Source organism: Ischnura elegans, chromosome 12, assembly GCF_921293095.1.
Source record: "Ischnura elegans chromosome 12, ioIscEleg1.1, whole genome shotgun sequence".
Taxonomy (NCBI): Eukaryota; Metazoa; Arthropoda; class Insecta; order Odonata; family Coenagrionidae; genus Ischnura; species Ischnura elegans.
The window spans coordinates 83,176,439-83,203,124 of record NC_060257.1 but is presented as its reverse complement, the minus strand read 5'-3'; the positions used below and the strand labels follow the sequence as shown (position 1 = coordinate 83,203,124).

The following is a 26,686-nucleotide window of genomic DNA, read 5'->3' as shown; positions in this document are numbered from 1 at the left end:
GGCCCACACCCTTCCTTGGCCCATCAGATCCACCCTTTCCCATCCCCCATGCTATTTGCAGTACTTTTTTCCAAAAAACATATGTATTTGTTGCTAATCTTATAAATCTTAAGTTATAAATAAATTCTTCACTCACTTACTACATGGAAATTTCAAACAGAGTTCAGGTGTAATTATCAACAGAGTCCCATTCATTTTCAAATCAGTCAATGTGGAAAATAAATACACTAAATCCATCAATAAGAATGTTGTAACTTCGTTTAAAATTTCTTCATGCTTAGAAAAACAAAGGGAATTCATTTTATATATAAAAAAAAATCTGTGAAAACAACAAATATTAGTTCATGTAAAAACTGTTTCAGTCAGTTACCCTTGGACTGGCATTGTGGAGGAGTCTTTTAATCCGTCTACTGTCTCGGACAGCAGACAAGGAAAAGGATCAGCATGATGCTGAGTTGGGTGTGAACCTCTGCTTTCCATCAATGCAAGGGAGCTTCATTCAAGGGAGTGCAAAAAAATTTCAACGGACTCGTAACATGAGAGAATTTCCCTCCACAAGGCCCCAGAATGGAAGGGCTAAGTTAATTCCTATTAGATCTTACATGATCACATAAATCAAAGCAAAGATATCAAATGAGTATGATCGTTCAAACACTATCAAGCTCGTTTGATATATCACTCCCAACTCCTTCGATATCGCAGAAGCAAACAAAACGATAGTTGTACATAATATAATATATAAACAATAAATAGCATCACATAATATCAATGAGTTTAATAATAGCTAGAACAATTACTACATTCTTTATTTTAATATTAAATATATACCGTATTTCTCCGAATATAGTCCCCTCTGAATATCCCCCCCCCCCAATTTTGAGGATTCAGTTTCGGGAAAAGATAAAAAAAATGAGTTTGAATATAGCCCCCGTTTACTTTTACCACAGGCATATTTGGAAAAAAAGGGGGGACAATATTCAGACATATACGGTATTAGTAAATATATTGGAGTCAGAATTGAACATTAACCCATGGAGGTCAAACCTTCACAAGTAAAACGCTAAGATGTTTTGAGTAATTATTTTGGAAAAAAAGGCATGTCTTCAATGCCATCAAATCAGGTATTTAAAAAGAGATGAATATTTCATAGGAACAACTGATAAAGAGGAATTCAACGAAACTAGAAAATTTCAATTCATAAATTTTAATTTTTCATTTGAGTTAAAATTTAAATTTATTAAAATTATGTATAAATATATCATGTGGTTGAAATGAACAAGGTTACAACAATGTTGAACAGTCACCTTCCTTACCTGATTTTCTTTTGGTTTAGATTTCTTTTTGTCCTGCTTGCAGCAAAAGTCGGACTTCAATTTCACTTTAGTTGGATTAAGGAACACGAAGTGACCACGCCGATATTCCTCACCCTTGTGATGCACCACACCAAAGAGCATCTAAAAAATATTAAAATTAATTCAATAAAACTTAAGGAAATCATTGATATTAATTAATTTAAAAAGTAATAGAGAAGTGACAAATTGAAAATTAAGCGAATTAATATAAATTACAGTCAGTTATCAATGTCTTTCACATAAATGAAAATTGGATAAAAAATTTTGTAAAAAGACATTTCAATGGCATGCCTATTAGTCCTATATACTCAATTCACATGAATACTTTGAACATTTTTAGTTGAGGTTGTTAGTGCTTACAATGTAAAGCTATAGTTGCTACACCTGCGCCCGAATAAATCCAGATTTTTAAGGCTATTTGACTTTCGGTCAATTACGAAACCCTGCTAACTAACTGGTTAATGAAACTCTTAATAAAATAAAAGTCCATTTTAAATTTTTTTAATTATGCGAATGCATGTGCTCTGTCATGTGAAAGAACCTAAATTTCACTGTTGAATAAATAAAATTGACATTGTAAATTTCACACTTTAATGGTACTCCCTATTTATTTATTGGTACCCTGACCAATATGCTACATGGTCTATGTGTTAAAGACATTCAATGCTTCTAAAATTAACTATCTATTACATAAAAATACAGACACAATTCGTAGTTCTGCTGGTCTGAATTACTTTGAAAACCATAACAACTGACTTACTAATTCCCAAAAGGAGCCCAAATGTATAATGATCAATTAAGAAATTAAAATTATTCCTTTTAGAATAAAAAAATGCAGCAGAGTAAGAAAATTTGAAAATATAGGTGCCCAAATACTTAATCTAATCCTTAACATACCACTAACATATCCACTACCAACTGCTTCTGAGACCCATAACATTACTTGATCAAAATTTTCCAGAACAGATCTCTGGTCTCATAAAATTTCTTGCATCATTAAGGTAGGAGGAACAGCATTGACTGAAGTCAAGTGATGCACTCGGGCTACCTAATACTACTCAGACTACCGTGGGCAAAAGAGTCGCCAAAAAAAATTTGAACAAAAGAGAACATAATTAAGAATGAAATGTGAGCCCCATTTTCCACCTCAGCAAAATGCAAACATCAAATATGATTTGTAAAAGGTATTTACAGTGGTCAACTTGACTAGTTTCAACACTCACTACTTACAACCATATTCTATTCACTTCAGAGTTCTCTCAGTACTGAAGTATTTAGGAAAAATGTGTTGAATTTTTTTCATTCCAAAATGTTTTATTCTTTAAAAGAATTCTTCGATTCAAATTTTTAAATCTGATATTTATTGTATTCCTTAGATTTATTATTATCATTATTATTATTACAATAGATTGCCCTCTGCATTGAAGGAAATCCAATCTAATATTATTTTTAAGAGAAAAATAAAGGATTTTCTACTTGAAAACCTCTTTTACTCAGTAAATGAGTACTTGGGAGTGGAATGAGTAATTAATTTTATTTATATTTTACTATTTCATAAGTTTGTATTTTATATTATCTTGTATTTGTATTTTGTGCAATTTATTGACGTGCCTTATATCGATGCACAATGCTGCAATTCATCTTTGGGCAAATAAATACTATTATTATTATTTATTACACTTTATGCTAGCGGGTGAGCTATCGTGAGAGCCCGAACCCTCTCAGAAGGCTCCGCTGATAGGGGAGGGGTAGTAATGAGAGAAAGAGCGAACATAACATTGCCAAATGTACATGGCCCCCCAACTTTGTCACTGAAAACGTGTGAGTCATATGTGGCCACAGGTATTTTGGCCCAAGTGCAGAGACAGTATACCCACTAATTTGGAAGATATTGAGGTTAATGCTTTCATAAGATTGTCAGCTACCATGCTGAATGAGGCACAGTCAAGAAGGTAGAAAATATCAGGAGGCGCTGTTTCCGTGGTTTTAGCATGGTCAAAGTTACACCATCTCGGTTTCACAATTGTTGGACTCAGTCTCCGACTGATATTTTGAGGTGGCTAAGTTTAGTTCTGAAAATGAACTAAATTTTGTGAAAAATGCTACCATAATCATTAGTATTTCGTTGGTGATTGTCATTGCATTTTCCCCATCACTCGCGACACTTCTATTAATGTATAAACTCTGTGTCCTGTTAGCCAATTTACTCGTGGGAATATCCTTGAAAATATTTTTTATTACTGCAATTGTCCAATTTCTGTTGGCTATAATAAAATAACATACCAGTGTAAGTACAGGTTAATTACTAGTTCACTCTCGTAAAATTTTATTTTCAGCTGAGCTGATTGTAGAACGTAAAAGTGGTGATTGACATTAATTTTCCCAGGGAAAAGATGCTTGAGTCATAACTTCGCGAAGCCTACCTTAGAAGTAAGAAAAAAAGATTTACATTGAGCTTTCCATAGCTTATTTTAATGTAATAACAAGTTATGGCCAAGAATTTCACCAAATAGTAAGCATTGGCCCTTACGGGATTGTCGATGTTTTGGTGAAAGTGGGCGTGGCTTGTCCTACCCAAGCACCCCCATTCCGGCCACAGTGCATTCCACACTCGAAACCAGTGGTGCCCCCTCCAGATATTTACAACTTCCGTGGTGGGTAGACAGGAGAGCAATTATGAGTCAATTAAACCTTCTCTGAGATCTTATTCGCGTGAATTTCAATAGGATGGTTTCCTATTATTTTTTTATTGCCAAAATCAAAGATCTACTCCTGGAGTACGCATTTCACGCTTTTAGACTTCTAAATGACGATATGTGACGATACGATTAAATGAAAAGTGAAAATTTTCAAGCGCACGAAACCGCGATGGTCAAGTATAAATGCTGGGAAAAGGCCGTGTGACGTCATTCTAGTTCCCGCTACCTGAAATCCCCGGTTTCCCCCACAACGAGAACCTCAGTGCCGTGGATTAGTATCTACATAGCACAATTCCCAAAATCAGCTACCCCCTCCATCCATCAGCCCTCGGCCCCTCCTCCAACGCTTTCCTCCTCTCCAAAATCAAACAGAAGGCCCCAGCTCACGCATGCTCCTTGCGCACCGTTGGTGAAAGACATACTTAAAGACATATGAGTAGAACGCAAGCGGTTTGGCAATGCTGCTTGGTGAGCAAATTCACGATATTAACCCGACGGAGGTCTGAGAGCGACTGAGGCCATGCCTACTGTTTGCAGATTGGCAAAGGCAAAGTCACACGTCAAGAAATTTTCCCTCCCCTCACCCCCACTTGCTTTGGTCACATCCTCTCACCCACAGAAGATAGAATGAACAGAGTACAACTGTTTTTGACACTTTCGATTAAATATTCACAATGTAAGAGGTAAATCTTAAATAATATGTATTTATTTATAAACGAAAGGTGTGTAAGACACATGTAAAATCCGGGAAACTAAATATATTTGCGTGATTTTGGCAAAGTTAGTAGAGTGGTTTTCGTTTTGCAATGTTGGTACCAGGGCTTCCGGTGGCCATCTTGCCAGTTTCAGGCAGTTTTTTGCAACTATGTATCTTTCTTGTTTCATCATAAAATTATACTTTCCCATGCATATTAAGATTTGCCACAAAATTTTCCTTCTAATGAATGCCGCCTCAACGTCGTCTTGATACAAACAGCTTCGCTAGATCAAAAAAACGTACTTCTCCATGAGAGCCCATGTTAAATTACCCTTATTTTACTGTAAATTATATCAAAAACATCACGTAGGATTTCTTTTTTCTTTGGAATATTGAAAGTGAGCCTTTCAAAGAATATGTGACCAAATTTTCATCAAATTCTTGTCACTTTTAACCTTTTCCCTACTAAAGACGTAAATATATGTGAGGACATTTCTTGACACGGAAGGCAAAAGCCGTATATTTTCATCAGAGATTTTCTTACAATAGTGAACGAAAGCCATATATATACACTTCCTAGCTCTCCCCCTTTTATGATGGTAGCGGGTGTACGACATCTTTGTTTCAGGACCCAACACTGCAGGGTTTATTTACCCTCGGAATCCGGGAGCAGGTACCCTGACCCCTCATCTTTTATTACCCCTCTTAGGGTCATGCAATTGTTTATCCAGTCAGTTTTCGAAATAAATATTTAATCTTTTCTCAAGAAATATAAACTAAGAACTGAATTCTTTGTCTTTTGAGCTTCATTTACAATATGTAAACGAAATTCTACGATAAATATTAACTTATATCTCGAGTTCTGTACAAACATCAACATATAAATTGTTGCTGCATTAAATGCGTTAATATTGACCTTCGACCTTCGTTTAAAATTTGACAATGCTCAGAAAAAAATGAGGAATTCAATTCAAAGTCTGCAATTTACATGCAAGCAACAATTATCCATGTGCTAAATACATAAAAGCAATACATACTGAGGGGGTATTGGGCTACCCTTGGGTAAGGTAGGCCATTTAAAATATACCAAAACCTGTGAAGATACCGTGACTTGGCGACTGGGGGCCGCCAATAATTATGCCTCTCATCACCCGGGGGAGAGGGCAGCAGCTCTTCTTCAAATGTGCGGAGGTGGAGACCATACTGGTCGGTACAGCGACACACATTCCACTACGGGCGTGGTAACATTTACTTTAACGGCTGTAGTACTGCGATGTGGAAGGCAAGGGGAAACCACCACATTATCATCCCGAGGAGTCACAGCTACTCCACTCAATTTATATAATGACAATATGGAATTCTCTCGGGTAAAATATTCCGGAGGTAAACTAGTCCCCCATTCGGATCTCCGGGCGGGGACTACTCGAGAGGGTACATCGGTCAAACGAGATAGAATGTTACGGATAGGAACATGGAACGTCAGATCACTTCGTACCTGCGGTATGCTAGAGAACTTGAAGGTGGAGATGCGAAGAATGAACCTCGATGTATAAGGCATCAGCGAAATGAAGTGGTCCCAGGAAGGAGACTTTTGGAGTGGAAGCTACAGAATGATACACACGGGATCACTAAATGGTAATGCTGGAGTAGGCATAATGCTTAGAAAGAGCGCCGGGATGCGTGTTAAAAGCTACCTGCAGTTTAATGAAAGGATAGTAATGGTGAAGATAGATACTAAACCCGTAGCTACTGTAGTGGTACAGGTTTACATGCCTACGTCAGATTATGAAGACGAAGAAGTAGAAGATGTCTACCAAGATATAGCGGAAGTTATCAAGCAGGTAAGAGGGGAAGAAAATCTTATTATTTTAGGTGACTAGAACGCCGTCGTCGGTGAAGGTCAAGACGGAATAATAACTGGGAAATATGGGTTGGGTAACCGAAATGAAAGAGGAGAAAGGCTACTTGAATTCTGCACAGAGCACAGGCTAGTGTTTGCCAACACTTTATTCAAAAATCCCCTGCGAAGAAGATACACGTGGAAGATGCCAGGAGACCGTAGAAGATTCCAAATCGACTACATTCTAGTGAAACAAAGATTCAGGAACCAGGTGAAGGACTGCAAAAGCTATCCAGGGGCAGATATCGATAGTGACCATAACCTAGTTATGATGAAATGCCACCTTAAATTTAAAAAGTTGAAGAAAGCTGTGAAAAACATATGGCAGGTTGAAAAATTGAGGGAGGTCCAGCATCAACTGGCTTTTACAGAGGCTGTAGAAAATAAAATAGGGGAGGATCCGACCAACAAACCAATGGAAGAGAGTTGGAAAACCATTAGAAGTGGTCTGCAGGCGGCAGCTGAGGAAGTTCTTGGTAAAAGAAGAGTCGTTATGAAAAAACCATGGATCACGCAGGAAGTATTAGATCTCATTGAAGAAAGAAGAAAATACAAGGCTGCGAAAACAGAGGAAGGACAGAATCGTTACAAGAGGATAAGGAATGAAATATGTCGTAAAGCGCGGAAGGCTAGAGAAATGTGGATGAAAAGTATTTGTGAAGACGTGCAAAACAATCTTAAACATGGAAAAGTAGAGGCCACTTATAGGAAAGTGAGGAACCACTTTAAGGAAAGGGGCGTAAGATGTAATACCCTTAGGGACAAAATCGGAGAACTATTGATTGAAAACGAAGAAAAAGGGAAGAGATAATAATAATAATAATTTATTTGTCCGGCGATTTGTTCTCACAAATATAGGACACGTCAATTATGGTACAAAAATACATAGATACAAAAAACTACAAGGTATTACCATACATCATGTAAAAAGCAAGGTGTTATGGATGAAGAAAATCATCCACAGAATAAAATAACTTTTTCAAAAGAAACTCATGAAGCTTTGATTTGAAGAGATATATGTTTTTGACTCCCTTCACTTCTGGTGGGAGTTTGTTAAATAGCAGTAGGCCCATGTGCCAAGGTGCATAACTTGAGTTCTTGGTTCTTGTAAATGTAATGGAAGATGGAAGACATAGATGGAAGACATATCTGGAAGATTTGTAAAAAGGAAGTCGCCTCAGAACGAATGCTATCGAAAACGAGAGGGAAGTGGATGCCGATTACATGGGAGCCCCAATTTTAAGATCGGAATTTGATGCGGCTGTAAGAGACCTCAGGATAAATAAAGCGTCTGGCATTGATGACATTCCTGCAGAACTAATCAAAAATTCAGGAGAGAAGACGTTGAACCAGCTATACAAAATCATTAGTGAAATGAATACGACAGGTGAGATACCAAAGGATTTCGAGAGGAACATTATAATCCCTATTCCTAAGAAGAAATGAGCGGAGAAGTGCGAAGATTTTAGGACCATAAGCCTTACTACACATGCATCAAAGATACTGACAAGGATCATCTATAGAAGAATAGAACGAAAAGCAGAAGAGTACTTGGATGAGGACCAATTTGGATTCAGAAAAAACAAAGGCACAAGGGAAGCAATATTGGCCCTAAGACTGCTCATAGAAAAGAGGATGGAAAAGAACAAGCCAACATTCGTTGCGTTTGTGGACTTAGAGAAAGCATTTGATAACGTGGATTGGAGCACAATGCTTGGAATCCTAAAGGAAATTGGGGTTCTTTATAATGACAGAAGAATCATCCACAGTTTATACAAAAACCAAGTAGCCGTGATAAAGTCAGGGCCCAGCTGTGAAGAAGCAAGAATTAAGAAAGGAGTGCGACAAGGCTGTACATTGTCACCCCTAATTTTCGACGTTTACATTGACAAAGCCATTAAGGAAATCAAAGAAAAGGAATTGGGAGTGAATATCCATGGAGAAAAAATTAGCATGCTAAGATTTGCCGATGACATAGCCGTTATAGCAGAAACAGAGAAGGATTTGAAAAATATTCTGGCTAATATGGGTAGGGTAATGAGTAGATATCAACTGAAAATAAACACGAAGAAAACCAAGATCTTAGTATGCAGCAGAAGAGAAGAAGTCAAGACCAACATTAAAATAGGGAGGCAAAAACTGATAGAAGTGGATGAATTCTGTTATTTGGGAAGCAAGATAACTAGTGACGGGAGAAGCAAGAAAGAAATAATCAGCAGAATAGCCCAGGCGAAGAGAGCATTCCACCAAAAGAGAGACCTGCTTACAGCGGGAAACTTAAATATGGATGTAAAGAAACAATTTATAAGAACCTACATCTGGAGTATGCTCCTATACGGAAGTGAGGCATGGACAATGACCGCAGCGGAGAAAGCAAGGATAGAGGCCTTTGAAATGTGGTGCTACAGAAGATTGATGAAAATCAAATGGATCGACCGAGTTAGTAACGATGAAGTCCTAAGAAGGGTAGGAGAGAAGAGAAGCCTCATGAAAACCTTAATAAGAAGACGGAACAACCTTATAGGCCACATCTTGAGACATGATGGCCTGATGAAGACAATCGTCGAAGGACAGGTGGAAGGCAAGAATGGAAAAGGAAGACCTCGAACAAAATATATGGAACAAGTAAAGAGAGATGTGAAAGAGAAGAAATACGTAGGAGTGAAAAGATTAGCTGATAGGAGAACTGAGTGGAGAGCTGCGTCAAACCAATCCTAGGATTGTTGACCAGTGATGATGATGATGAAGTTGACCGCAAACCAATGCTGCAGGTATGGTCGTAAACCCGGAAAGGAGGGAGCACAATTACTCTCGGAGTCCGAGATAATGCGGAGTCCCAGCAGGGAGGGGTCGAAAAACGTTCCGCGAGACCCTTCATAACGAATGTCCTCCAAAAATGCTCCATACGACGAGAAAGAAGAGTCTCTTGGGGCTCAGTACAGCAGTCACGCTAAGACGAAAACTCTGCCATATCGAAAGGGTTAACATGTCGCTCTACCTACCTTAATATTTCAAAGAAAAAATGAAGCTAAAACTATAAATTTATGATGGCTATTCAAATTAAAAGAACTACAATATATAATTCAGCTCACCAGGAAAATAAATAATAAATACCATCTTCTCACTCAAAAAGAGAAGGGGGAATCAGGGTGGGAAAGACATTTTCACTTTAACATAGTCCCCCATATATTTTTCTACAGGATATATTGGGAATAACAGTAGGGAAAATGTAGCACCTGCTACAGAAAAGGAATAACTTACCTCCTTTTTCTCATTTTCACCATCAAGCTTTTCATCAATTTTCGGAATATCCTTGTTCTCTGATAAGTACTGCCGCTCACAAGATGTGCAGAACCTACAAGAAGACACAAATAGTACAGCATCCCACTTGAAAAGAAAAAACTAGATAAAATCTAGCATTCAATGCCAATTACACATAAAAGATCAAATTCTTATATTGAGAATGACATCATATTATTAATATTGAATCAGCTTGTATGTAAGAGAAGAAGTTTTAAAACACTACTAGCTTTAAAAAATTTCTCACAATATTACTGGATGTTACATTTAATATTTAGGTCTACCAACACATGGTCAAAAACTAAAGCCGTACATGAATCACCATGGTATACACACAAAATAGACCATTCAAATTACTTTCATTCAAAACTACCATTATTTTTCTGGCTCTGAACAGATCAAATTGTGCCAGGAACGATTCAATGATCCCTAATCTAAGACTCATTAAAATACCCCTCACATAGAAAAGAATATTTGCAACCAAATTACATGAAATGACAAGTTGGATTCAGTGGAAGAGAAGAATAAAGGATAAGAAATGACAGTAGAACCTTGATATAATGAAACTCAAGACATAAAATATTCACCCATTTCATTAATGTGAAAATTCAATTTTTTCACCTAACCCTTCATGGCATACAATTTATGTTTTCATGAATCCATGATAATTCATTAACATCCAAAGCCTTATCCTTATTGAATTGTTAATTAATATTTAAATACATATTGCTAAGATATCACATATTCACAGTGAAAACATTCTAACTAAGTTTGAAAAGGTTTGTACTCTGCTTTTACGTACAGTGAGTCCTCGTTTAATGTTACTTACCGTTCCTGAAAAATGTGACGATAAACGAAATGACGATAATCGAAACATAATATCCCATAAGAAACAATGTAAAAAGTGAATATCGGCTCCTAGACCTCACAATTCCTACGCGAAAAAATTAAGCGGATCCTATCTGGGGCATTTTTTACGATGGGAATGCCAAACTATGGCATAAATACGAGTTCCTGTCTTCATCAACGACAACAACAGCAGTGACGTAAATCCTTCTCCATTTTTGTATCTTCCCGCATTTGCTTTCCGGCTTCGCTATGGTCACAGAGTACTCTGTGCTATGGTGGTCGCCCGAGCGCATTTTTTCTCGCGCGCAATTTAAAAGACTTGACGTTATCGCGAAGCGAAGGAGCGATAAACGAATGACGATCTCAAAATTTTCGATACGTTATCGCGAAATGACGTTAAACCGGGTGATGTAGAACGAGGACTCACTGTACTACAACATGAAAAAAGTTATTTCTATGTAAGAAGCTAGTGTATTGGATGTATTATTTTTTGGAGACGCCATCCACGCATTATTTTTTGCTGTGTCAAGCAGTGCACAGGGATAAACTCATTTGGTTTATACATTGCCATTTTGCAACAACTGAAAATTTAGTCCTGAGAAATCAAAAGTGCAAAGCAGTGATTAACTATTTATAAAAAATTCTTGCCAAAAAATCTTCCAAAAATTGTTTAAAAAAAAAAAGTCTCTTTGAGAAGTGCCTATTCTGACTAGTTGCTATTGACGCAAGTGAAATGCCGCCTCATGCCTCGGAGAGTGTTCTTGGCACAACTGGAATCGACTCCCCATACTGAGCACATTTAGGGATTTTCACCATCTTTGGCACTAGTTTCCGAGAACCACACACCAGTGGCTGCATGATGTATGGGAGCATGATGACAGATCTGGGAAGGTGGTATGCAAGGATGTGTCTAACCACTGCGAGACGTCAGAAAATAATTTGTCACGCACACAGGTTATTAAATGATGAGATTCGAAGTATGAAAATCACTAAAAAAAAGGAAACTATAAAAACTGGAAGAAAAATTAGTCCTAACAGTATGCATACAATATGATTCAAAGGATTTGTTAACAGAAGAAATTTTTATCAAACCACAAAATGTGGCTGAAAAAAAAAACAAAAGAACTTACTGAAATTATTTGAAATTCTTGGAGCTTAAAACCTAAATACGTAGACATTGAAAAATGAGATAGTGCTTAGCTACATATTTACGTCATACTGATATGACAAGGAATGATGACAACAGCTTAGACTGAATTTCTTGGATGCAAAACTAGATTGTTACTTTTGTGACAACAAAAACAGTTATGCATACACACCATCATTGCTGACAAGGATTTAAACAACATATCTCAACTAACCTGTACTCAGTTCCTTTCTTTGGGCATGGTGGATCTTCAGGCAAGTCTAAAAATCTTCCATAAAGTTTATCATAGCTGTCGAGAGAATTGAAAAAGACATTAGTTAAAAAGAATACTTTTACCTAATTGATAGCATTGCAAAAAATCAGCTAAATGTAAATACACCCATGTCTCGTATAGCGCAAGGGATGCGTTCCTTGGGGTCTTTGTGCTATACGAATTTGCGTTATACGAGAGCGTTTTAACATAGGGAAGATAGGGATGCGTTCCTGGTAGCACAGGTCTTGGGTATTGAATTTCCTCTAAAACATATATATTCTCATAAATAACCTTAGAAAACATTATTTATATAAATGTTTATAGTTTAAAATATCTTTAAAGATAGTATGCAAGCTTTCAAATACTTTTATTCACGTTAAAAAAATTCTTACGTGCTTTTGAAATTCGCTCCTGTCGTGCGGGTGGGCTAACATCTGCTATCTCAGGGGTTCGTAATGCATTGCCGGCAGTTGACGATTTTTCAAACCAGTCTAAAAACAACTTTAGTGTCACCCAGGCCCTTTTTTCGCTCATTGAAATGACAAGAAAATGCTACTTTGAAAGCCATTTCATAGATAGCGGAGTTTATGAATGTTAAATCATTTTAATTTGAAGTCCTCCGAGTCATAAGCAGCTACGTGAAACAGTCTTTAAACACCTTGAAACCTGAACCAGGTTTTCCTTCCCTGAAAATGAATGAACGAGAGTGCATTCTTTTCCAAAAGAATATCGTCTCGTCAACACAAAACTAATTGTTTGAGGCGTAACTTGGTGAAAGCGATTCATAATTAAATTAAGAAAGAAGAACTTTGTACTTTCACATTAATATTTAATCACGACCATGGTTTCAACGTTAGACGTTAGACGTTACACCTGATGATGACGTCTAACGTTGAAACCATGGTCGTGATTAAATATTAATGTGAAAGTACAAAGTTCTTCTTTCTTAATTTAACACAAAACTAGTCGAGGGGGAAAGAAGCCACTTTCAATCACAGCTTGGAGTTCATCAGAAAATGTTGCGGTGACTGCGCTATCAACACTTGCAGATTCACCTGATATCGCCGCACTGAAAATACCTGCTTGCCGCTTAAATTCTGGAACCATCCGGAGCTTTCACTAAATGTCTCGGAGCGATTACAGGTGGTCCCCGACTTTCGTACACAATGCGTTCCCGAAAACTTGTACGAAAGTCGAATTGTACGAAAGTCGAACCATTGACTTCCATACTAATTAGGGGTTACGTTCCAAAAGAGCGGAATTTACGTACAAACACCTTTTTTTTCACGGAATTCATTTCAATTGACTTAATTTTAATAATATATTAATGAAACTCCTCAAATCATATAATTTATTACGAAAATACGCAGAAAATGCAAATATAAGTTTAAAAAACAAGAACTCCGTTGGCTATCGAGTGAAACTTCCTCTTGGCGTTTAAGTTGACATTCCACTTATTACGTCCACTATAAATAAAAGGACATATCAAGTAGCATAAAAAAATGTATTCGTTGAACCCGCACTCTGGATAACTTTTAATTTTTACACCAAAATTCGATGTTTGGCAGATGACATTCGTGATCGCGTATATTCCGCATGTTATTCAAAAAAGACAAAAGACAAACGGAATTCGGGTGATTTGTCGTGCAATATCGTTGCTGAAGGTTTACATGAATTAAACAGCACTCAAACGAAAAAACACAATTAGAAAGAAGGTCTTACTAGTTTTATTGAAAGCTATTCGATGATGTCTAGTCAACTTCTTTTGAAAAATATCTTCAATGAAGGCTTTCCTCTTCTCTTGATAAAGGAGCCTATAGCAGGCAGTCTCTCTCCCAAATAAATCACCTAGATCAGAGTCAATTACCAACAATTCCCTTCATTATATACGTTCATATTGTTCGCATATACTGCCGATACTGCAATTTGAAACAATTGAATGTTGGGATGCGCAATAAACATAGCGGGAATTTAAAAAAAATTACAGACCAGCGTCCGAAAGTCCGAATTTAGCGTACGAAAGTCGAGTAAAAGGTGTCAATTTTGAACGTACGAAAGTGCGAATTGTACGAAAGTCGAGTGTACGAAAGTCGAGGACCGCCTGTACCACTCTCGTCTTTTTGTACTGATTCACTATGAACTTTCCGTACGTGTAGACCGCTTGGCTGAAGTTGGTGCGGCTGAGGTCACTGATGTTTTAACTTCGTCTTTATTCAGAATAAGGCATCGTGCGTTTAAACGTCCGAGCAATATCGCTTTGACGTTCTCCATTTTCAAAGCAATTGACCTCTTTCAATTCCTCTTCTAGGTTTATAGTTTTTCTTGATAAATTCTTGATTTTCTACACGCATTCCTATTTTTTTGTCATATTCTCTTGGTTTTTACTCTGTATGGCTCTATCTATATCACCTTCCACTGCTGAACTGTATTCCTGAGACGTAGAAGGCATACTACTGCGGGGAGGGAACGAAGCCATTGTGTTTGAGACTCTATAGCCGACCCTTTCATGTGTTGATGCCATTCATACGCAACTCGGCCACCGCTCCATTTCTCCCCCGTGAAAATCCGATGACCTTGACGGCTTTAGCTTAGACCCTCTACCTGGAAGTCAATCGCCCGATAACCTATGACGGCAAAAATTACGTCTCAAACAGTATTGCTTAAAAAAAAACTCATTTCCACTAGCCCCACGCTTAATTAATGATTTAAATTAACTATTATCACTTTGCTAAGGAGACGACATAAATTACTTCGGTATGCCGGCTATCTGGACCTAATGACGAGTAATACTTTTGGCCATTGCACAGCAACGGATTTCGATTAATAATAAACAAAAAAGAATATTTGGGGCAAGCAATATTATTAATATGCGTAAAATGATAGCAATTTCGTGTGTACTTAGCGCAAGTTTACGTTTTATCATGAGAGCGTTTAAGATTTGTGATTAGGCTACACTGCGTTGCAACGTTTCCCCGAGGAACGAATTTGCGCTATATCGAAATTGCGCTATTCGAAATTGCGCTATACGAGACATGGGTGTAGTAGGAGGTGGAAGTAAAGATACACTATGTTTTTTATCATAAAAACAAAATTTGCTGAATGAAGATACAAAATATTTTAGGTATATTGAAAAGTACTCACTGTTTCTGGAACCAAAGTGTTTCTCCACTGTTTGATTCATGCTTTACGTCTTTGAATACATCTGGACCATCCACTGTTCCACCCTGAGTAGCCCAATCTTCAGGATGCACGTATTTGATGACAGTGGTCTTCTTGGCAATCGCTCTGAGGGAAACGTCTTCACATTCATCAATGGAGAAGAGTTCACATGGGTCTGCCGTCTCACCTAAAACTGTTTCAGAGCCTCGGCTGAAATGCAAAAGGATCCATAATTAATGAGTGCAGAAAGTTGAAGTACTAAGAAACAAATAAAACGAAGAAAAAATTAATTGAAAAAAACTTTCCACAGCACAGTGAATAATGTAGCAGTATAACAGCTAAATTCTGAAAAATTTTACATTTTTTCCAAACGCTTACTTCTCTCACAAAAGCAACATTAATAGCTATGTTTGTTCACTCTGAAAGGTAAATAATAATAATAATACCTAATAAGCTCACGTCAACCAAGGTAAATTACAGCATCCCCTATTCTCTAGCCCTTGAAAAAGTCAACCCAAGAGAGAATTATGAACATAGTTTTGTTACGAAGTCCCCCCTACCCGTGGTAATTGTCTGATAATAAAAAACAACTCAAGAACTCAGTTGCAATACTCAGTGCCGTCTTCCCTTACTTCTCTGTAGCTATACACTCCACACACCGAAAACGATGGAGCATTTTTGGTCAACTTATTTTACATATGAGAAAACTACTAGGATTCAATTTCCAGAAAACTATTAACTATTATTTCAAACTATTCAAGATAACAATATAAGGCAGAAAATTTCTACCAATGTAATATCCTAAATAATCACATTTAGATTTTTTATTCTAGTACGCAATCATGAACCATCCAGAAGTGAATCTCCAAGCAAGTCACCTTCAAATACAACAAAGTGTGAAAATCATAAAGAGAGTTTCCCGGGTTGAAGCCCAGGCCTATGCCAACGAGGATTTTCTTGGGAATTCTCACATGAAGACAATATTGATGACTAGGGATTAGGCATAAAAATTAGCCGCAATCCTTGTTAATATTTAACAGCAGTTTAATCTTATAAGACTAAAAACATGATTGATGAGAACATTATGGCGCATGGAAAAAAATAATGATGAATGAAATTATCAATTAAAGTAACCGTAAAAATCAAACCAGCACATGGGTAATTAATACTTACCAATACCAAACAGCATGAAACATTTTCCGGCCATTCTTATCCTCCCACATAGAGTTCACTCTGGCCACAAAATATGGAGTGGATGGATTGCTGGGCTGGACAAGAACATAGCAACCCAACTCTATCTCTCCTTCAACACCTTCCACGACAGCTTTTCTGAAAGTGACAGCATCAAATGATCATCAATATTTTCACCAACATGTAACCATGCTCAGACCAATTTATGGCTGATCGCAATAGGGTGGTTTCCTATTATTTTTATTGCCTAAATCGAAAGATTATTACTCCTGGAGTATGTATTTAACGCTTTTAGATTTTTAAATGACGATATCTATTTTTCTCGATTAAATGAAAAGTGAAAAAAGGGCTAAGTATGAATGCTGGGAAAACCACGTGTTATGTCATTCTGGTTCCCACTGTCGCCGTGTGAGGCGACCTTGGGGCGAGGCTTTGAGCGCTGATACGATGCTGACTGCTAGCAGGTAGCGCTTGGCTTAAATAAGGATTATTAATACCCTATCAAACGAAGGAAACTTTCCGGCCTTAGGCAGTTTTAATAGGTGATTATTAAGACATGTTTCCCTGAGCTCTGTGCATCATGCATGCATTGGTAATCTCAGACGATGTAAAACTCCTATCTACTCCTATAGAAACTAGGTCCCTGTGACGTCACGTGGAGCGGCATCGCATGGGCGCCAATCTGGACTTTTTCAAATGTGGTTAAAATCAACCATTGCCATTCGTCTGAACTGGGATTTCTAAAATCAAATTATTTGTATATTATGAATACACTAACGTTGGGTAACGAATTGCAATCAATGCCTTTCGTTTTCTTTGATGAAGGAAACTACCCTATTGAAGGCAAACCATGGTTATAACCTTCATTCCCAAGTTTGTCTATGTAGCTCTTATATTGGAAAAATTTTACGAATTTTATCACATGCTTACTCAATGCCTTTTCAGAAGTCGTGTCATCTATTTCCTTGCTTGTAAATTGGTTGTAATCTAGGTATGAGAGCATAACCAAATGCAGGTTACAAAGCAGGAAATAACTAATGTAACGGCATCAGACTTAGATGAGATATTATTATACAGAAATTCAATATATTTTGATAAATTAAAATGAAAAACTTTCACAAACCGCTATATGCGAGGTAAAATTGGGAGAAGTCTAAAAGGATATCAAAGGTGAAGTTCTTAAAGACAAATCACCAGAAATGTACTTTGGGAAGTCAAGAAGGACATGGGAAAGATTAACCACAGAGATATAGTGGTTCATAGAAATTTTGAAAATTATCACACTATCAAATTATCAATGTAGAATTCTATGTCGTTTATCAAAAAAATTTATTAAAAACACTCACTTGTAATATGTTTTCATTTCATTTTTGAAAATGTGATTTCCCATCCATACAACTGATTTCTTGATTTCTGAGAGATGACTCCTCTTTGTTTTCTCAAGAGGCAAAGTTTCATCCCTGCTATTCTTCTCAGCCATATCTTGATACTTCTCTTCATCTTCTGGTTCTGAATCATCTGCTTCCTGAATTGCCATGTTTGGACACCTAACAATGTCCAAAAAAAGATAATTAAAATTAGAAAATAGATGTACCACATGCCTTTCTATTCTAAAACAGTTAAAAGTAAAACTATGTAAACGATGTCCACGACCTTAAGATACACAGTAAAAAAAAAATAACTGTGACATGCATTATCACTGCCTTCTGGCTGAAAAAAAAAACGTCAAGCCATATTCATGGGGTGTTCTGGAATTTTCTTTCAAAACCATCAAATTCCACAAAATAACCGTAATTCATGATATTCAATTTGCAAAAAATGATGAAAGACCGTAAATTGCAAACAATTTTTGAAGTAACGGTAAAGGCTGTCGCTCCCGATTTTTATTCATGAGTACTTATCCCAGACAATTGTGTTTATGATTCATAATTTGATTTTTGACTTAAAAGTGAACATTTCAATGGTTAAAACTGACAAAAGACGGTTGCAAAGGCATGAAAAAATTGAATACGACACTGAACATTGCATTCCAAAGGGTCGCGCTAATTTCCCCGTCATTTCAAAATTGACCAATTCAACCCTCCATGCTAATCTTCATGTCAATTTCTTATTTTTTCTACGAATGCTACCATTGACATAGAGGAACTGGAATCTCATGTTCAGGGTCCCATACAAATAATTTATTGCCAATTGTTTCTAAAACCCGGCCCTTTTGTACTTGGAGCTTTACCTTCAAGTATTCACTACCACTTAAAATGTATAATGAAGTACATGAGAGTATACTAGACTCACTTCCTGGCAATACAAGCCTGCTTGCTTCTGCCAGATCCACCAAATTTCACCATGTCCTTGCATGAGATACACTGCCCACAATCAGGCTGCTGACAAGCCTCACAAATTCCACACCGACGCTTCTTGCAAACCTGTCAAAAAATTACCATAATTAATCGAGAAGGACACAAATACAGGCCCACTTAACCAAAACAACATTGTGAGTTTAACACGAAAATATCCATGAAGTAGTATTAATTTGGTAAAAACAGCATGGCAAAAGGACAGAAATTACGAGGCGGGAAATTGTAGGTAGATATCATGAACAATCACTGCAGCCAACATGACTCTTCTATTTTTCCAAACCTTCCTTAAGTTTCCAGACAACAAAATTCCCTAACCCATCCAGTTTTCCAGCAGAGCGCCATCTTGATAATATTTAAGGGGAGTAGCTAGTCTGGAAGATGAATATGATGAATTATGTGCATATTTTATATGCGAGGAGAGGTGGTTAGGAAATAAGCTAATAAAGGAAAAGCCAAGTATGAACCGTTAAAAATGCATACATGTACTTTTACAAATGAAATAATGTAAATTTGTCAGCAGAGGATACCAAATACAAATCGATTTCTGAAGAGTTATTGATAGGTTTTTATATGAAATGGGATGTGTCTCAACTAATGATAAAACATGATAAGTGTTAATGATATCAAACATTAGAAAGAATGGTCATTAACACCTATCAAAAGGGGACAGAAACAGAATAGAAGCATCATCTCATTTAAAAGTCTCAATATTGACTGCCAGGAACATAAAATTGACTGCTACTCCCGCAAGTACGAATGATTCTGCTAAACCAGTATCAGCTGAAATGAAAAACCTTCAAATCTTACCAGATTTTCCTTTCCTTCTGCCTTCAAATCTATCTGTTCTCGGAAAAACATCTCAAACACCTCTTTCACAAGAGGGGTGGTAGTTGCTTTGGTCCACTGTGCTTGCTTTTTCACGCAAACATCCCTTCGTTCACTCCTCCTCATGGCTCGCCTAAAAATAAATGACAATCATTGATAACAGTAATTTCACCAGTAACATCAACTACATACGTATAATCATAATTAAAAGAGAAAAAAATTATAGAGAGTTGTTGTGATGATGCAAGTAAAACAGTATTACAACCACATTGAGGGTGCCATGTATGTATGGCATTGAACTTGGCAGCACAGGCAGATTTGGGGGGGGGGGGGGGGGGGTTGAGACGCTTAAAAATAAGACAAGATTTTTAATACAGTTATCATTACGTTCGTTTTATTTCGCGTATTGCGGAACCTCAATCATTTAATATCATATTACTAACATTCAAATTAAAATAAAGAGAGTATTTCGTACAGTAATTGTTATATGTTGTATTTAAATAAAAGCTGGTAACATTTTCCCCATAGTATTACAATAAATATTGTGGAAAAGTACTACCAGCTTTTATTTAAAAATGTCGAACTTCCACCATAAAACGTCTGAATCTGTTGAATTTGTCGTTTGTTGTATTTAATCTCAAATATGAGAAGGCCATTTGCCAGTTAGACCCTTGTGCCCCCCCAGAAAAAAAACCCTGGATCCACCCTTGTTTGGCAGGAATTTATGCATTGAATGAATGAAGTTAAAAAATGCTACTAGCTTTCTCAATGGTATTTCGACTTGTTTGGTTACTCAGCAATTAGTTAGGGTCCACAAAAACTATTACAGTTCCATTTACAACCAAAATAATGGGTCCGAAATAACTTTCCAACATCTCTCCTCAAGACAAACATCAAGCAATTTACAGTCACATAACTGATTACATTATTGAAAAAATAACATTTCTCAAGACACTGGCTGCGATTGGTCAGCAAAACTGCTCAGTGGCGTAAGCCAAATCCCCAGAGAAATAAAAATAATATTCAAAACTATTATCTAGTTTTGACCTATAGTAAATTTTAACGTAACCTTTTAATGAAACCCAAATTTTTTAGAGCTAAAATTATGTAAAATGTATTTGCAAGCATGTCATTTTTACAAATATTTTCCCAAATGGTGGGGGAGGGGTGGTAGGAGGTCGCCCTTTCCCATCCCCATTCATCCCCCCGAAAGCATATTCCTAGTTATGCCACTGAAACAGCTGATTATTTAGTACTCTAAACTTTAATGAATAGGTACTGAAAAAATAATTGAGACAATTCACAGTTTTATATCTCGTAATCATTAAATTATGAAGAGGAGAGACTAGGCATAAATAGGTTAAAGAGCCATAAAAATACTTCAATACTAACCGCTTGCCAAATGTGACTCCAGCCAGCTTAATAAGTGACCGTACACAAGGTGCAGTGAGAAGAGACTCTTGCATGCCCGAGGACCCTTCACCTTCTGACGAGCTCATATCAACACTGTCAAAACTGTGCACCTGCTCACAAATGAATTGTGCATGCCGGAGCAGAGAATCTTCTGTCAGGGGAGGCAAGTTTCCAGGTGGCACAGTGGTCTAGAACCAAAATGATGAACACATTAGATAATCAACTCTTTCGCTGCTGTTCAATCTACGAAAACCTTCTCCTCACATGTGGCCAAAAGGTTAAAATGCATTTCATGGGCCAATGCAGCAGGTACTTCAATAATGGGCGTGGTACACCCTCCAAAGGGACCCTAATCATGGACCCTATCCTCGACGAGCTCACCCTTGCTGGCCCCTCTCTCCGACCCTCCAAAAGGGGGGCCTCCCTCCCCAAAAGTGACTGCTCTGACTGCAATTTGAAAATCCATCGATTGTTTGCATCGCACACCTTCTAATAAGCAATCAAGTACGTCTTTGAACCGTGTTTCTGCAATGAAAAATAACGATTTTGTTAACTTTGCTAAAAATGTGGCTGCGGACCACCAGAAAATGGCCATTTCAGCAAAGTTAACAAAATCGTTATTTTTCATCGCAGAAACACAGTTATAAGACGTACTTGATTGGCAGGAGTGCAATTTTGATGATCGGATTGATTGATTGATTTTCAAATGCAGTCAGAGCTGTCACTTTTCCGGAGGGAGGCTGGTAGGGTCGATGAGACGGTCCTGCATGGGTGAGCTTGTCGAGGAAAAAGTCCCGGATTAGGGACCCTTCGAAGTGCTTTTGCGAAAGTGCATGGCAGGGAGGAAGAAAAAGTACGTTCACAGCAGTCTGCCGTGCGAACGTACTAGGTAAGACATACACATATAAGATAATTACAGTTGACCATCCCAAATCTGGAAAGCTTGGGACCAAAGGGTTTCTAGATTTCTGGTCTTCAGAACATGGAAAAAGTGGTGCACTTCTTTTTCGAGAATTTTAATGCAATAAACCCATAACTCAGAAATCACACATGAAAGGGATTTTAACATTAATTAACATAACCCATAGCAAAAAGTACACTACTTCGAAGGAGGAAAAAAACTTGCCGAATATGTCGTCAAATCACGACTGTAGCTTCCGCAGCATAAACTATATGTGATTAATCCTGGATAAGATCGAGCAATAAATATATCTTTTTATTCATGCTCAATAGCTTTTATTGATAGCATCCATCAGCAGATGCTGCAATATCTATCGATACCTTCCTTAGTCGGACAGTAAATCTCTGCAAACACTTCTATATTTTGCTAATTAATTAATTTATAAATGCGTTAAGGGCCGTATTCATAGTCGACCCTAGATATCCGTCCCTACATAATAAAAGGCCCCTACATGCGTTTCTCAGTCGACCCTACATAAGTGGTGGGGGGTGATTCCGTCATCAAGTTCTCTGAGATGACGTAGATGATGGCACAGCGCCAATTTTCCACTCTGGTGGCGTAATGGGAACTAACTATGAAACTAAGAAAAGACGTCCAATAATTTTCGGGCGTATTGTTAGGGTATTGGCTCAAGGTAAATAAACGATACGTGTTGCCTGCCAGGTCGTGTCGGTACCATAATTATTGCTACAAATACTCTCATATCGAGCCAAAAGTAGAACCTTATTGTCTTTAACCCTCATATGGATTTACAAATTAGTTACGTCGTTGGATTTACGGCGCCGCAGCATCATTTGTTGTTATTATCTTTCAAAGTTAGCCTGAATTTACAAGTTTTCTGATTGATAATGGTAAATACATCTATTATCTTTATTTCTCACCGTGTTTTGCTAGATTTAACACATTATCATGGAAGTAATAATAAAAAATCTTCAACGCTGCAATCTTTTCTAATTGTGGCCGTAGTGCTATTTCTGTTCCATTTGTCTGTTCTTTTCAAATGAAAGTTTTAATTTTGTGTGTAATGGTTGTTTGAAATATTTTTTCTGAAATGCAGTGCTGGACAAACTCCACTTTATAATGTTTATATTGTTTATATTTTTATGTATCTAAATACTAAAAATGAGGACCAAATAAAATTCTTTTATGCCCCTGCATTCTGCTTATTCTTTTATGTATGACATAATTTTGCTTCACTGTGTTCATCCATACGTTATATCTTTGCAGTGTATATAGGATAAGTTATTAAACTTTAATAATCGAACAGCTGTAGGTGAAGTGAGAAGAGACGAGTGTTACTTTCGTGATTTTTACAGGATTCTGGTGATCAAGACAAATCTTACAAATATTCTGGGAGCTTATATCCTGCAATTAAATATTTCAAGTCTTATGGGTTTTCAAATACAAAGATTATGGGATAATAAACGACATGTCAAAGAACCCAACGCCGCTGTGGAGGTGGAGCTTGAAGAGCCGGTATTTTTTTCCTACTGCGGGGCCCCATTCCCTCACTGAGGACGTTTCCTTAAAGATGGACGGGTAAATGTGATGCGTGTGAGTGCACCAGATGAGGTTTTACTCCTGGATTGGTGGGGAATCCAAAAAAATACCTTCTTAGAAGTACGGGATATAGGTAGTAGGGAAGAAGGAACAGGCGCCTATTTTCTTTCGTCTGGCTCTGCTTGAGGGACTGATGGAAGAAATGTTCTGGGGTGACAGAAATACCCTCACGCTGGGAGGACTTCCCTCACCTTTTCCTTCCGTGGCCTTTCACTGACCCAAACATTGAAACTATCCATACCTTCCCACTGAGCTTCCTTATTCATCATTCACCATCTTCTTCCCCCCTCCCCAAAACTTGGTTGAACTTCTCTCCACCCTAATGACCCACCCCAGCTGGACCTTCTTGGAATGAAGGGAGCGCGTTTGTTCCGCGTTCCTCATGCAGCGATGGAAGGATAAAGAAAAAGCAGGCTTTTGTATCTAACTGCCTCCTTGCACTCCCAACCTTTTTCGCGACAAGGGTTTTCTATGCTTACTTGGCCTAACGATCTGGGTATTCCCTGATCCTTGGCAGTCGACACACTACCACCCCTTCACCTCAAACAACCTACCTGGCATTCCTTCTCTTTTCTACTCCTCACTCACCCCTTCACGTTAGTAAAAAATCCAATGAATAAAATATCAGTGCATTTGAGTACACAAAGAAACAAGAAATATATTTTCAAATTTTCACTTCACGGTAAACTGTGTATTCTCCTATTCATCATGAAACGATTTTTACCATGTAAATACTGAACTAATTGTCAGGAAAAAGAAATTATTTTCTATCACACAATTAGTTGTGTAGTTACCTTCATTTCACCCCAATGGTAAACTGTCACGTCATCGGTAATTATACAAACGCCAGCAATTTTGTGTAGACTATCGTAGCCGCAAAGGAATATTTTCGAATGAGAGGTACAAGACATATAACAGTAACCGTGCGATGTGCTCTTCATGGTAGTCGGTGAACCCTCTGAATCTCCCGGCAATTTACAGTTACTCATTCAACGAGAAATATTCACACGACGGTGAGGAAGCATTATTCTAGGAATTCGGATAATGCGTTGTGTTAAAATTTTCTTAGAATTGCTGCTTGTTGTAATTCAAACATAGAAACCCTGGGATTTGCCCAAAGGTGACTATCACCACAGCAGGTACTTGGACGCGGAGCGGAGAAGGTGCCCAAGCAAAACTAAGTCGGAAGCTACGGAAAAAACAACCTTGGCTAGCCATGAGTTTCTATGAATAATTCTTGCAAAAAGATGAAGTTTTGTCAATGAACATTATAACGAGGCAAAAAATGATTCTTAGCTAAAAGAGAAAGCACAATTGGTATTGTAATATTTTCCTTTTGTTAAACAATTTCATTTGGTTAATAAGGTTTAAAAAATTAAATAATATGATTATCAAAAGATTGTAGCATTCCATTCGAAACATAAATGATTTGACATTAACATTGAGAGTGCTGTCCCAGAAGTAGCGACGAGGAAATACTGAGCGCCGCAGCGGCGCCGTAAATCCAACGACGTAACTTTTTTCATTAGAGGCCAATAAAATGTAAACTATCAACACTATGCTAACAAAATTTTATATGTAGATGAAGAAAGCAGAAGAAATAGACTACTGAAAATTTCAAAATGATCCATTGGAATGGAAATTTTTTAACCACTTTTAAAACCACGAGCGCCGCTAATGCGCAGTGAATCCATATGAGGGTTAAATTTATTCAAAAACGGTCAGTACAAGATAGTAACAAGAACAAAGCAATGATGATCATTGACATGGGAACTTACGTAGCATCATCAAGGTTCGTCATTCGCTTTCAACTTCCGTAGTTAAAAGCACTGAAGGAACAAGTGACTTTGTACGCAGTCACGCGCACGGGTGCAAAGTTAAATACACCAAAGGATGAAGTTCGCCATGAAAAAATATTTGACTTAGCCGGGATTCGAACCCGGATCTCCCGATTGCCGGTCAGGCGTGCTACCAGTTACACCACCAAGCCATCTTCTCAATCCCGAAGTTCGCTCTGAGAAGATGGCTTGGTGGTGTAACTGGTAGCACGCCTGACCGGCAATCGGGAGATCCGGGTTCGAATCCCGGCTAAGTCAAATATTTTTTCATGGCGAACTTCATCCTTTGGTGTATTTAACTTTGCACCCGTGCGCGTGACTGCGTACAAAGTCACTTGTTCCTTCAGTGCTTTGAAAATCGTCGCCGCAGACCAGCGGAAAATAGGGTTTTTCTCCCCGACAGTAGCTTAGTAAGCACGACCCTCGCCACATGTGCCACAGTGTGGACTTGTGACGTCAACATCTTGTTCGGTAAAACCCATCCCGAAGTTCGCTCTGAGAAGATGGCTTGGTGGTGTAACTGGTAGCACGCCTGACCGGCAATCGGGAGATCCGGGTTCGAATCCCGGCTAAGTCAAATATTTTTTCATGGCGAACTTCATCCTTTGGTGTATTTAACTTTGCACCCATGCGCGTGACTGCGTACAAAGTCACTTGTTCCTTCAGTGCTTTGAAAATCGTCGCCGCAGACCAGCGGAAAATAGGGTTTTTCTCCCCGACAGTGGCTTAGTAAGCACGACCCTCGCCACATGTGCCACAGTGTGGACTTGTGACGTCAACATCTTGTTCGGTAAAACCCATCCCGAAGTTCGCTCTGAGAAGATGGCTTGGTGGTGTAACTGGTAGCACGCCTGACCGGCAATTGGGAGATCCGGGTTCGAATCCCGGCTAAGTCAAATATTTTTTCATGGCGAACTTCATCCTTTGGTGTATTTCCGTAGTTAAGTTTATTATGTGGCAAATGGCGGCATGAAAATACGTTTTCTATGGTTATACGTAAACGAAGTATTTTTTCCCAAAAGTACACCAAGTGCCAAACTTGAAAAATATTACTATATATATTCATAGAAACAAGGTGATGTATACCGCTATATTGTTCTTATTAGTTCAGTCAATTTTATAATTTATTTAACTTCGTGGCTATAATGTGGTAGTATTATTACCTTTCTGCTGTGTTACTGTACA

General features: G+C 37.8%; 1 protein-coding gene across 2 annotated transcripts in view; it reads right to left on the bottom strand.

Annotated features, from left to right (window-relative positions):
- Positions 1-26,686, bottom strand: part of LOC124168904 (DNA (cytosine-5)-methyltransferase PliMCI-like) — a 67,009-nt gene that overhangs the window by 20,799 nt on the left and 19,524 nt on the right. For both annotated transcript variants that reach the window (XM_046547283.1, XM_046547284.1), the window contains exons 11-19: positions 21,122-21,330; positions 19,712-19,862; positions 18,840-18,970; positions 17,894-18,094; positions 16,530-16,685; positions 15,339-15,566; positions 12,159-12,233; positions 9,910-10,003; positions 1,314-1,454 (exon numbers count right to left, since the gene is read on the bottom strand). In XM_046547283.1, coding sequence (XP_046403239.1) covers positions 1,314-1,454; positions 9,910-10,003; positions 12,159-12,233; positions 15,339-15,566; positions 16,530-16,685; positions 17,894-18,094; positions 18,840-18,970; positions 19,712-19,862; positions 21,122-21,330 — 1,386 coding nt within the window. The remainder of the gene's footprint in view (positions 1-1,313; positions 1,455-9,909; positions 10,004-12,158; positions 12,234-15,338; positions 15,567-16,529; positions 16,686-17,893; positions 18,095-18,839; positions 18,971-19,711; positions 19,863-21,121; positions 21,331-26,686) is intronic.